The sequence below is a fragment of the Colias eurytheme genome, chromosome 17 (genome assembly GCF_061535395.1).
Source record: "Colias eurytheme isolate Ceu_HAF_F1 chromosome 17, ilColEury1 Martin Lab GWU primary, whole genome shotgun sequence".
Classification (NCBI taxonomy): Eukaryota; Metazoa; Arthropoda; class Insecta; order Lepidoptera; family Pieridae; genus Colias; species Colias eurytheme.
The window spans coordinates 3,470,048-3,485,078 of record NC_142996.1 but is presented as its reverse complement, the minus strand read 5'-3'; the positions used below and the strand labels follow the sequence as shown (position 1 = coordinate 3,485,078).

General features: G+C 33.7%; 1 protein-coding gene across 1 annotated transcript in view; it reads left to right on the top strand.

Moving 5' to 3' along the window:
• LOC149901123 (uncharacterized) overlaps nt 1–15,031 on the top strand; it is a 33,924-nt gene that overhangs the window by 17,785 nt on the left and 1,108 nt on the right. The window contains exon 5 of the mRNA XM_090111754.1: nt 14,422–14,553. Within this exon, the coding sequence (XP_089967880.1) occupies nt 14,422–14,553 (132 nt within the window). The remainder of the gene's footprint in view (nt 1–14,421; nt 14,554–15,031) is intronic.

Genomic DNA, 15,031 nt, shown 5'->3' with positions numbered 1-15,031 from the left:
CTTGCCCGGCAATCATCCTTCGATATACAATACACAATACAGCTAATGGAAGCAAATATTCAATATGATTGTTTGTTTGACTATTGAAATGTTTTAATAAACAAACAATTAATTTAATAAGTTCGTTGTGTGAAAACTTCGCTCTATAATGTTGTAATTTATGATTGAAATATGAATTATTGTGTTTTCAAATTTTGTCCAAAGAGTAATAAAAGTCTAAACAAGTGCCTATGGAACTACCTACTTCTACCTTTTCCGATGAAGCTGTTTCGTTACAAATTCGTAATAATAATATTATGAGGCTCATAAATCTTGAGATGCTGGTAGTAGATGTGAACGACCTCTGGATGGTCTACGGGAGAAATAATAACAATAACTTCAAATGCGATCTTGAGAAAAAACGGACGCCGCGTCCGACAGTGTCATTACGGCAGTAAAATGTTCACGGAGTTAGAAAATAATATTGTTACTTATTTTACATGGAAATGTGCTGATATGCGATTATAAATTTAAATTAAAAAAATATATGTTGCAAAAAAACTAATTAATATCACCAACCACCTTCCAATTTCAGTTCTAATAAATTTCTCCTAAACGATATGAAATTGATAATATTGTCCGATAAAAAAATATGCAGTGCATTAAATAGTGATGGACAATCTCTAATTCGCCAATAACATCTCATTATGAAACAGTTAATGAACTTAATAGGCGAATGATTCGATTCATTTCTGAATTTCACCATTGCAACATGGTTTTCGATGAATGAAGTAGACCGAAGAATGATTCAAAAGAATGGAATTGAATGAACGTGATATTACATCGCACCTTATTTCCGGTACAATATTTTTCGATTTGATTGATCAATTTCGATGATCAATACCTCGGGCGCCAAGATTGGCTACCGACGGCGATCCCATTATTGTATTTTCTACGTTTTACATTACAATACCGCCTAGAGGATGCTCAACTAAAAAATATTCTAGAGCGTCGTGTTGTAAATTAGAGCAGAACGATGCTCGATTGTTTCGGCTTGTGGTTTCACTTACTCAAATAAAGTCAATCTTGGTGCAGGGTCCGTGTGAAAATTTGATAACGAAACTATAGATCGATGGGGCTGCAGAAATCGAGGGGCAATGGCTGCGGTTACAATCCGTGCTACTGTGGGAAGCAATAACGCGTATGGATTAGCCGACATAAGCTTACCTGCCGCGGTCTCCGACAACTGATTTGACTCGTGCTGATAAATGCGTATGATAAGGCATGCCCTTGCATTTCATTTTCATGTTGACTGGTGGCATGCTTATTTGACTATATATCTTTATAGATCGGAAAATTTATTGAAGTGAATGAAAATTATCCACAATACCTATACAATATGAAAATTATAAGTAGATAGTAAGTAGTAGTAAGCACATGATTTTAAAGAAAAATGCGATATTTATCAACATATTATAATTAGGTACATCAAAAAATACAACGCACCTACCTCTCACCCTCCTATGAGTTGAACAAAATACATGTCTCTATTTTCGAATGCAATAAATCAATATAATTCACCAACACCTTTTTATAATCATATCTATAAACAGGTGCAATAACCACAAAACAAAAACATTATCACATTAAATCTTATAAAAATGTATTCGGATGTCTTCATTTAGCATCCAAATAACCTTCGAAAAGGCGCAATGAAAATGGATCTATTTGGTAATGGGTCTTCCATAGTTCCAAATCATTTGATGAGATATTGATAGATGCGGCAGTAAAGGACATTAAAACTATTAAAGTGTGGCAGGCGGGGCTGTACGGGTTGTATTAAGCTACTAGCCGCAAACCACAGCTCCCGGATCATCGGGACAACTATCTTCGACTTATTTTATATTGCACATCGCCCCTTTAATGGGTTTCGGCTGGACCATAAATATTGAAACGTAAAGCGCTAAGTGTTGGAAATTATAACATGCGTAATACGATGCAATGCATCCAATAACTATGCATTCATAATGGCACATTATTGAATAATATTATAATGGATTAGTAATTACAAAGACATGAAATCCTGGCAACTTAGAAATTTAATATACCATATCTGATTTTTCTTTGAAAAAATAAAACTATAAACTTTGAAAAGGGGTGTAGAAATATGTTTTGGGAGCAGCGCATCAACCTCAATTTCAATAATGTATTTTTTTTTCTTATGGATTGGGAATTTAGCAACGTTTATGCATACAATCTGTTTCTTCAATATTGAATAAGCCCGAAAATATATTGTCCTCCTACTGGATAGCCGATATTATAGGTAGGTACATGTTCCTCAAATCTAACCAAAAATTCAGCTAAAAGTCGCCTAACCGTGGTACTATATTATTCAGCTTATTAGCCATTCCCCTCATTAGAGTCGTCCAGTATTTTCCACGGTAGTGTTTTATCGCGAGTGCAATAAATTCGTAAACGCGGTCAAATCACTGACCACAGAGGAAAGATCACGGCTCATTGGCCACTTCTAATACAGAGACAGTATAATTAGCCTGATTAGACTGATTGTAGCGACGTTCCGGATGAGGTACTACGACAAGTTGTAGAAAAGTATACCTTAAAGACGTTCGGAATCATATTAACACAACGATATATAAATAAATATCAATTTACATTCATTCCGAATATCTTAATATCAAAGACATACCAATAACATCGTCATGCTGTCTGTTCTGGCGATGAATGTAGAGTGCATTCATCGCAGTTAAAATCACGTCAAATCATGGGCCGAGTCAATGTTGATGACGAGGGACTAATCGGAATGACTCTTATTTATGGCTTCATTTAGAAGCGAATTATGAATTGGGCTGTTATTCTGAATTTTGGATAAGTTTACTTGGCTCGGAAAAGTCTCCCTAAAGTATTTGTAGAGCCAATCATGCATTCATGTAATCGTTTCCAATGTATATTAAAATTGCCAAGAAAAATGTATATTCTAAATCTCAAGCGAACAAATGTTTGGTCTTTATATTTTTGATGACCATAAACGATTGTAAACTGTAATCTCTATCGATTGTGCAGAATTGCGCGCACGTTTCTCAAATGGTTGTACCAAAGAATCTCGACTTCAGGTGGCCTAATGTGCCGCATTTGTGGTCGGCCGGCAGGATACGCGCTTGTACCGTAATGAGCAGCACATAACGAAACCTTACAAATAATTCAACCCAGGGAAAAAAACAACCAAATCACGTACTCCTATGCACCAGAGGAAAACGAGTATCGGATAGCACCGTGAACTCCTTTCTCTTTCGACGAGCTCACGTGCGAGGGAGACGCAAAATTAATAATGCCGATATTTTCTGATACGTTTTGAGGTGTGCATCGAGCTCAATACAATCAATTATTTTACTACGTGCAGCACGGCTACCTTCTGTCCGTAATATGTTTATGAAAAAAGTTCGAATTACACAGCGTAATTCAAGTTTCGATTCGAATTACGCTGCTTGTAGAACAAAACCAATTTACGAGACGTATAATTTGTGTAGAGACAAACAGACACTTAAAATTTAGTCCTCGATAGGTACACCAGTGTCTTGTGATGCGGTACTAATTTAATTATCTCTGTGAAAGAGCAGGAACGCTGCACTTACAAACGAAGTAGCTCGTTCAAAGTTTATTCTTATTCACGTATAAAATTTAACGTGTACCTACGTGAATAAATTAACAAATGATTAAAAATAGTTGAATATTCTAACAAAATGCTTCTGTAGACAATTTACTTATGATTTCATATTTTGCCTTTGATATTATATGCAACACGGAAAGCTTTAACCACAGAACATATATAAACCTCTTTTATATTATGTTCTGTGGCTTTAACAGTTCTATCAAAGCTTAGACTAAATCTGCTCAAGCTATATTAGCAAGCTATGTTATTTCTGTTTTGTTTTTCTTTCAATATTGTTGAAAAAAAAGTTAACCTTAACGTAACCGTTAAGGCTATGCCTCTAGCTATAAGCTTGCGGACATTCTTGAACCACGCAAAAAACTTACGACATTCCAAAGCTTTTGCTATTCATAATTAATGCACGCTCTTGTTTATTCAATAATAAACCTATGAGTATCTGTAGCCAATGATACAGTATCCCGTACACCGGTAGGTATGCTGAGATGTGATAGGTAACACTAGCCCGCATATCGCGTGTTCGTCGTATAATATTACGCGACCGGCCGGCTGTATCAACGATCGTCAATCGGTCGGATTCATTCCGTGTAACAATACCTTTGGTGGGGCTATACAATGCGCGTGCTAGAGCTAAGCGATTGTGGCAGCGTTTAGCGATTTTGTTCTATTCTATATGCAATAACGATATATGGTATATCGTTTAGCAATATTACTTAATGTACAAAAATATTGTCGACCTTTTTTAGTTACATAATAAGTAATCATTAAAAATATAATTGATATGGTTTTATTACAGACAGACCACAGTTCCTTCTGATAAAATTTGTGGTTGCTTCCGATAAAGTGTTGTGGTTTTTGTATATCATAAAACCTCAAACAAAACTTATGAATGACAGTAAAATATTCATTGGGTAGCAATTATAAAATTGATAGTTTAATTAAAAAAAATACATTTAAGGGTTGTTATTATTATGGACTCATGTTTTTTACTAAATCTACATCATTTATTCTTAAAATTTAATTGGTTTTATTAAAACCATATTCTAAAATACTATAATGTAACTGTTGAATTATTTGAAACCGATATTTTAAACACATGTTACAAACAAACGCAAAACAGACGTAACCACAAATTTAACAAACATATTGTATATAAAATATTAATTATTATATGTGGGACAATGTGTTACTCTATAGTATATTTTACAATATCGAGTGCTATTGTATGTATTAATAATTATAATTAGTATAGAATCGCGCTCAATAATACTTAATATTAAAATGTTAAATGTAAAAGATGCTTCTCTTACACTCTACATACATTTTTGTACTTCATTAAGAAAAAACTAAACATTTAAATCACATTTTTCTTAACTTCCACTCTCGGCTCTACATACGTATTTTAATACTATACCAAGAAAGTAATGCCTACCAACCACTATTTACTTAAATATTTCATACTTAAAAGTTAAAACTGATAGGTAACTCGTTCGCTCTTGCCATGGCCCCATCTCTAATCTCAACAACTTACATTACCCACAGTGAACGTGTCTTAAGACGCAGGCGCACTCAACCGGACAAAATTACCCTTAGTACTTCGGATATTCAAATAGTGATTTGTTTTTCATAATCAATACTTTCTGATATAGAAATATGAGAAAATAATTTAAGAACGTGTAGAAAGTTTGTGTATTTAGACACCGATTTGTTGTTTTATATTGTGCGTGTTTATTCGTAGATGGATTGCGGAAATTAAAAAGTAATTAATTACAAATCTTAGCTGAACACTCAAATTAAACTTGCTACAATATATAATGGAGTTCTGTCTTACCCTACTTGATAATATAATAAAATAATGTATGTACTTAATAACAAAATTTTAATTCCAAGTATTAAGCCCACATAATAAATAATAAATAAGTAGTAGGTATAATAAATCTACATAAATCATATTCTACATTTCAAAGTTAATAAAAAATCATCTCCAAATGGAATAATTGGTAACATAAAATTAACTTGAGCCTTATTAGCAGTTTTGAGAAATCTATCACGGTCGAACACAGGACTACCTTGAATACCCACACGACTTTTCAACTATCGTCAATCTTTACCTAGAAATAAAACACAACTTTATCTGATTGCCTGTATTCTTTGTCGCTAATGCAACAATTGTATTACAATAAAATTAAATACATATTCACTATACATTTATATAAAAATGACTTTAAATTTTAAAAATAATGGCCTTGCTCTCTCGAAGTTAAGTCAATTAAGCAAAGTTTTATATAAAGGTATTGGCAGGTATCGTTATGATGAGCCACAGGTTGGCCACAGATGACCTCCCGTAATCTAAAACAGACATTTTTCACATAACTGACGTCCAACCTCTGAATAATATTTATAAGGTTTATCAACAGCGCATAATATATTCTAAGAAATGCTGTGTAGAACAGAGGACGAATGGCTCTATCTTTAACAAAAATGACGTTTATTAGTAAGCCATCATAATGTATCAAAATAGATAGCCGGCAAAAGTCACAATCGAATGAAAATTATAAAAGATTACGTTGAAATCGGTAGGACCCCTCCGAACATCCAGGCTTCATTGGCCGTCAAGCACAGGATGTATCAAATTACGCAGAGTTACGATGTAAGTGATCAGCAACAAAAACTTTACAAAACAACCAACGATCTCGAGGGGTGAGAATATTCTTATGGGAGTTTAATAAGATTTATACAGCTTCGGAAAAGTATGCGCGAGTTTTGATATCATTTTTTGTTCATAATCACTGCAGAATGCAGATACCCAAAAATAAGATCGCAACGAAAATTCCTTCACACAAAAAAACAAAAAAAATATGATTTTATTACATATCTACTACACTTCTAACGAAAATATGTACCTACTAGAATTCCCCTGGAAAACGCAGTCTAGGTTAGGCTACTTGTTAACTGTGTTGGTATTTATATCAACTTATTTTCATCATAATTTATCCTTAAACATATTAGTATTAAGTAACCACATATACAATATATTTGTACATCGAGTTAACATATTCTGAGGTTAATTGTTTCATGTAAACAACCTTTTTTCTTAAGCACCGTAAAGACTGTATTCCCCATTTAGTGTCAATTTGCACATACATTATGTATGTTCACGTTTATTCCAACTGTTAAATTTCCATGTCTGTTACATTATTTGATTTATACAGGAAAGCTTACATATTTGTTGTACGGAGTTAAATTGGATTATATCATTCAAACATAAGGTGTTCGAAAGTTTACATCTTCGATTGTCAATTGGTTTTCACTCCATAACTAATACTGTGCTAATACTTACTTTATCAACCTCATAATATCTACGTCATACGGCATATAAATACAATATCAACGGCTAATAACAAACAATCAACATTATACGACAAAATCGCGTGCACGTCACTAGTTTTCAGTAAAGTTCTCACCTCTTATCACGTGCTAATAACCGCTAATGGTAATCCACCACAAAGTTTGCGCAAATGTGTGTAACAAGAACAAGCGTTGTGATCAAAGGAGGCTAATTACCGCCCCCTAATCAACGCCCTTGATTGGTGGCCTGGTGTTTGTATTCGACATTCGCTTGACGAGCTATTGTAAGCAAGGATGTGTGCGGAAAAACGATTATTAGCTCGTACCTAATTAACATCTGCAGCAATGCTAAGTAGTTAGGTATAAGTATTCAAGAAAATCAATTTCCCTATTACCAAATGTCTTACCTTCTAGATTCTGAAAGATAGAGGACTAAATTTCTCAGGTACTTTTATTATAAGATGCACATGACAAAGACTGTATTTGTCTTGGTATTAGTGTATTACTCATCTCATTCTAACATCGTTCCCATAACAAACAACATACAAGCAATATCATTAACGTGCATAATGAAGCGTGATTATAGCAATTTTTATTTGTGGCGATTGTCATTTCGAATTTCGTTTATTCATTGATATACAGTTAAATAGTTGTGCTCGGTTCTCGATGTTTTGACAGTTCGCCACGCGTAGGGTGTTAATGTGACATTACCTCGAGGGGCGCGGGGCGGGAGCGCGGGGGTGGTAATTATCCCACGTCAGCGGCAGGCCTAGGCCGTGTCCGTGTCTGTGACTGCGCTCACTACGACGTGTTCAGCTGAGAAGCTTTAATAAATAATCGCCATCATTTTTTTGATTGGATTTTCTTTTTAAATTAACTTCATATAAAATAAGTTATATTCCTAAGAAGCTAGTTTTATCACTTGCATCAGGAAGAAAGAGTTAGAAACTACTATGAAATTAATTAAGTAGTTATAAATTAAGTTTTAGCCATGTCATAGCTATATATACAAAATATAATAGAAAGATTAAAATAAATAATTGCGAAAATTGAATCATCAATAATTATAACTCTACATGCAAAATTTATTAGATTGTAAGTAATAAGTAGTAATTAAACAAAATATTAGCCCACCTGTATGTATTATAGTAGCCAAATATTCAAACCTACCTAGAAGCCTACAATGAGAAAAAAAATTATAATGGAAAAAGAAAACATTGGAAAATTCAAAATGTTTAAAATACCTTCGCAGATATCGTTGGGCCAATTTTTTTCAAAACATGATTGGAATTTGGAATCCTACCTGGAAGGATATCATATCAAAACTATATCGGTAATAAAATTTTAAGCTCCAGTCTCCACTATGATTAAAATATTATAATGATTATTTTTCCGACCCAAATATCGACCAATAGAATTGCACCATTCGACGTCACGTGGTACAACCTACATGGTATTATACTGATAATTTTTTGAAAATTTTCTCTGGTCGTTGACGTCAAACTGACAGGTTGAATTCAATTGTGAAATTATTGGCCGACATTTGGGACGGAAAAATAATCCCCCGAATACCACACGAGCTTCAAAATTATCTGGCATTTCCCTCAAGGTTCCCTGCAAACAAATAAAGTCGTCAAGTTTTTCAGGAAAAATCACTCGCGCTTCGCGCAAAAACTTGACTCCTTCATTTGTTTGCAACGAACCTATCGGAAAATACCCGATAATTTTGAAGCTCTTGTGGTATTACAAGTGAATATCATACATGTTTTCCCATAACTTTATTTTAAAGACAAGAATAATAAAGACATTATACATAATAATTTGAGTTAGACTACTATAATAATTGAAGACTGATGAGACTGTTTCTTATCTTACTCTTATACTAAGAGAACAGTTTGAAATTAAATTGATTTGATAAAGCTGATTTAAACTAAGTTCGTCAATAATTATGATCGGTTTTTTTATTAGTCGAAATCCATATAAACAATTTCAACATTATCTATTAAATAAAATATCACAGGATACACAATGTTCAATAATGTATTAAAATAATATGTCCAAAAGTATTTTTAGTTTTCCCCGAATAGCTACAATAAACAATAAATATAATCAAATCAAATACATATTAACAATCCCATATACCTAGGTACGTACGAGTAAATAAATTATGATACGCCAATAATGAAACATTTATAACAAATTGGGTTGATTATATTCAATATTATTAGATAACAATGCATAAAGCCGCGGTTTTTCCGCCATTCTATCGCGAGCATTATTTTACATTAAATTTTGTCAGGAACCGCAACCCCAATGCACTGAGCGCTTTTATTTAGACACCTAATTAAATATTTATTAAGTGCATATCTCATTTATACATTAACCCGATTTTAATTTCATGTACCAGCGCACAAAATTAGGAACAGTGAATGGTCGAACCGCAAAATGAAGTGGGTTCGAATTCGGGAACTAGTCGGGTGCTCCACGCTATCGGCATCCACCAAATTATTATTGAAATACACTTTTCGATGCGATTGATGCCAAATCGTATATATAGCAGTTATGACTCTATATGTATAAAGAGCTAGGTAGGTAATAGGTATTAGGTATTCATCAAATGTATCGAAGATAATCGTAACTGAAGTACGTTAAAAATTGTGGTTTTCTGATTTTATAACGGAAAATTAGAATTTTATATTAAACTAGCGGTCCGCCCCGGCTTCGCCCGTGGTACATAATATTTACGTTTTCTCTACATAAGAACCATCCTCGTACTTCAAGGAATATAATAAAAAAAGAATTATCGAAATCGGTTCAGCCGTTCTCGAGTTATGCGCTTACCAACACATTTTGCGATTCATTTTTATATAAGAAGATAAGAGTTATATTGTTAAGTGGAACAAATAAGACTTTTCTATGTTTTCCATTGTGTGTGACAACAACACACCAGCTTATTACGAGTTATAATAATTATTGTAACCTAAATTTTAGTCATCACCTATGGTTTTATACGTGTTATTGACGTTGAGGACCTGACTCATTAAATTAAAACACTGCTTAAAGCTTCCATGCAAATAATATTATTAATGATTAATAGAACGAACTACGGAGTGAGTAAATTCACGGTAAGCTTGGTGTCGTAACATGACTCATTAGATAATGTATTTAAACGCCAACATTTCCAGAATAGACTGTGTGGCGATTTCTATGCATAATGCAAAAAAGGCATGTACCTACGTAGGTACATAATATTCATGTCGAAGTATATTAATTTTATGACGGATTTAAAACGTTATTCCACGTTAACGTCATAATATAGTTAACGACGAGTAATTATTGTCGTAGCAGCGCAACTTCTGTAAAGTCTCTCCATAGATTTTGAGATATTTGATGCAATACCAAATATCCCTAGACTTTGTTGATGTGTGTATAATATAGGTATAGAGCTAGAGCGTTTAATATCTGTGTTCGTTATATGACATGAGTTTCTATAATTAATTTTACATCACATTATAAAATTGTAAAAATAATTAACTTTATTTGACCTCTTCCTCTGTGAGGACTGTATGGATGCATGCATGCATCCTCCGCAACTCGCAAGGTCCTGGATTACGATACAAAATCAATGCGCTTTGAAAAAAAAAGAAATGCAAATTCATCTATCCGCAAGATTACTTACATTAGAATTCAGATATAAGATTTTATTATGGTAAAACATAGGCTGAACATTGAAGCAAATAGGTACGTCAATAAATAATGACAATAAACATGTTAGTAATAATTCTACGACGCGATTTGATATGGTGTGAACTTAATTAATGTTGTTAATAGCATTCAAACATTATCCACTTACAATGTAGATCACGAATTATGACAAATCGAAACATGGATTTTTCCTCACGTGCAAACCATGTTAAAAGTCTGTATGAGTACAGAGTAGGCTACGTATATTATTATGAAAAAATGTATTCACTTTCTGTACATACATGAAAATGGAAAATGGATAGGTTAATATACTTAGTATTTAAAAACCGGCCAAGTGCGAGTCGGACTCGCGCACGATTCACGAAGGGTTCCCGGGTACTTTTTTATTAAAGTGAAACTTTTATTACATCGTCTCAAACTTTTTGGTCTGTGTAGCGCATGTCGCGTGTATCGCGGCTGCCGAGTAGGTATACCTACTCGGCAGCCGACCGACACGCGACATGCGCTACACAAAGCAGTGTTCGGAACCGTTCGAACAGTTTCACTTTTACCGTGGTTTCATAAAACCATACAACATTTTTTTATGTTTTGTATTTGTTGTTGTAGCGGCAACGGAAGTACATCATTTGTGAATATTTCAGCTTTCACGGCTTATGAGATACAGCCTGAAGATAGACAGACAGACAGCGGGGGCTTAGGTAGTAATAGGATCCCGTTTTAACCTTTGGGTACGGAACCTAAAAATTATATTTCAGTGATGGTATTTTCTAAAAATAAAATTTAAATCAATTCAAATATGGAACAGTTATAACTTCGCATACATAGCCGCAGGCAACAACTAGTCAACATTAAAATACTGCTAAATCGTAATTGGCTCAACAGTCCTCTCAATGCGTTTAATTTTACTAGAACAGTAAATTAAACGCGGGAAATACCCAGACCCTTTGCGTGCGTCACATGATAACCAGGTAAATAATTATAATTACAAAATTATAAATAACTGGTATTATGTTAATTTGTATGCATTACAATAACAATTAATAATTCACCAAAGTGTTTCAGATAAACCGCGAAATTAAATTGTTTTCACTGAGATGAATCCATTAATTTGACATTTCTTTGTGACAAAATAATGCCGAAGTTTCGATAATATTTGATTTTATTTTAATTAACTATTTTATGAATTGTGATAGTGTACATTTATTTATAATCATATCTTAATATGTTGTGATATTATTTATGTGATTTTGAATGAAACATTCAAAAGTTTTCTTTATTTTTTATTCGTATTTAAACACGGAAAAAACAACATAGAATCTGCATCTGCAAAATATATAAATCTTTTTATATCACAATAACAATTGCAGACATTAAAAGTGGAGCACTAACTAATCATTTTTAATGCGACTTTGTTTAACCCTTGGCATGCCTGGTAGGGTCTGTCAGACCCACACCAACGCGCGAACCGTTGTAGTTCGTTTAAATTTGAATTTCGCGCCTCACCGTTTTTAGTAGCTGGCCGTTACTAACCGCGGAATGCCCTCCGCCCGCTTCCTCAGCCCGAGGCGAGCTACGAGCGTAAAAGGGCGTGCTTAAAGTGCGTGCGGGTCCCACAGACCCCACCAGGCATACGGCGTGACTTTATTTTGTAAGTATTTATTTATCTTTTTTCTTATAAATATTGGAATTTGGCGTTAAATAATATTAGTTTGTACATTACATTATCCTATTTTATTGGTTTTTTCAGTTTAGTCATGAATAAACAACTAACAGACGAGGATATAGCTAGTTTATTATTCTAAGAGTTGGATGAGGAAGACTTAGTTGCATTTGATTGAGGAGGAAGAAAATGATGCAGGCTCCACCTCTTCGGATACTGAAATGGAGGTGCCTCTGTCCATCCATTAGTACATATTTTGTGAGATATGTAGTTGTCACATTTGTCTTGACCACTCGATTTTTCCATGCGCAAAGTGTTACCAAACCAAAGCTTTACAAAGTGTAAATGCAAGTGATGAAGACTAATTATTTTGTTATTTAGATTAAGTATATGATAGTGCCTTACACTGGATTAAAGTCTGATTATGATCTCATTACTTTTGATACTAATTATATGCTAACAAAGTTATAGTCACGAAATGTTGCTTGAAAATGTGAGTTAAAGTTTAATCTCAAATATTTTAATAAAGTTGATTAATTTCTAAATGTGATTTTTTTTACTATCTCTTTTTTGCCCTTTAAGCATGCGTCTTGAATCATTAAATCACCTTACATAATAAAATTTATAGAAAAAAATACCATTTTAAAATCGGGGTCTGAGAGACCCACCAGGCATAGAGTGTAACTTATGCCCACCAGGCATGCCAAGGGTTAATCCTCTCGGTCTCTTTATATTTATTCATACAAATAATATAAAAGTGTATACGTGTCAAATGTCGCGTGATCCTCGACATACAGACAAAGCAGCCCAATAAGTATTATATTATTAGCATTACCTATCATTTGTTTTATCGTCCTGACTCAGTCCGACACGCTTGAATATAAACTACTTAAACTTATGTTGAAATGAGTGCCGAATATTAATTTACATGATGTTACACATGCTTTTTCTAATCAAATTGAGGAAAGAGTTATGGAAAATAAGGAAAATTTTATTATATATGATCTGCATATTATTAACGAATCAAATCGTAAAAATTACCTTATAATTTATAATAATTATTGCATAAGCACCGATGAAACCACAGATAATTGGAATACTATGACGAAACGTCATCTTGTTTATATTAAATTTAAAAGACAAGACAAATTAAGATACTTTTTCTAATGAAATCAACAATTAAAACGTAGGTATGTAAGTATTTATTATGCAGACTTGAAAGACAACAAACCATTAACTTACAAATACAACTAAGCTGTCAAAATATCGATTGTATTCAAAGTTTAGGCCGTCTGACCTAGCTTTCGTATGAAATCAGCGGCAATCCCGGCGCGTACGCAGTTCCGCACACGTGACCTCTATAGCATACACATTACACATACACCTGTTATTGACAATGGGCGATTAATTATGTATTATGACACGTTCACACTCGTTAGACGTTAACGTGTAAAAGTGATATTAGCCTATTTTGGGATCCTAGCTTACACTGAGCCATACTCTTCTTCTCGTAATAATCATTTGAATAAGTCTACGTTTCATGTTAATAAACGTATTAACACAATTACTGTCTAAAGACGTGCTAAGCTCGTGTTGCTACTTGTTAACAAAAACTTTAATGTTTTGTACGGCTAGTGGAAATCCCTAAAGTCAATTATTGGTAAATATTGGACCATTAGTGACAGGTGATAAGACTCTTAAGTTTGGAATTATTCCTCTAATGCATAATATCATTGGGGCTTTTAGACATAAGTAGATAATAATTAATAATTAATCTGCGACAACGCAGGAAAGCTACAGACAGGTAGATGTTTATAACGCGTGAGATTGGTTGCATTCAAACACATCAAACAGTCAAAATCTGATACATAGTTCCTAATAATGATAAAAGAATTAAAAAGATGTAGTCTATACTAGATAGGTTACAACATTCAGTCTTGACTTTGGTTTATCTTTCTACTTAATATAAGGTTCCTAGGCAAAGTTTAAAATCTATAAACAGTTAGTGAAAACAACTTATTTAATTGGAAATTGACATTCACAGAGAACACTGGCAACATTCTGGGTGCGAGCGAGTGGAACACCGGCTACCCGTCCACGGCGACGGTGTACCCGAGCTACGCGCCCTTACAGCCGCCGTACTATAAGCCGGATCCTACGATACATATCCCTACGGGTAAGTTATGTGGCTATTATTTGTTTATTTGCCTGACTGAATTAAGGGTATCTATTGCAGGCAATTAACAAATTAAAAATAAGATTTATTCAGATATTAGTCTAACTCGTAGGTAGTATATTTTTAAAGCTTTTTTAACCTGAAAGACATCATACCATTGCATCAGCCAGTTATTAGTTATTTTCGGGTATTCGGGTATGCGACAAATGCGTCCTTATTCCGGACACGCTAAATACCTAAGTTTAAATAAAGATACTTTTTTTTTAGCTAATATAAATTTTCTAGTCCAAAATATATACGCTTGTTGTCATTGAATGTATAAAAGAAATTAATAAACACGATGTATCACAGCATAAGTGGCATTTCCGATATTTATCTCCGGCTTAGACTAGTTTTTACGTAGGTAACGCAAGGTGTGGAAAATACGTAAACTCTCAACTCTGCAATCAAACTGACAATGTCTAATAGTATTCCCCCA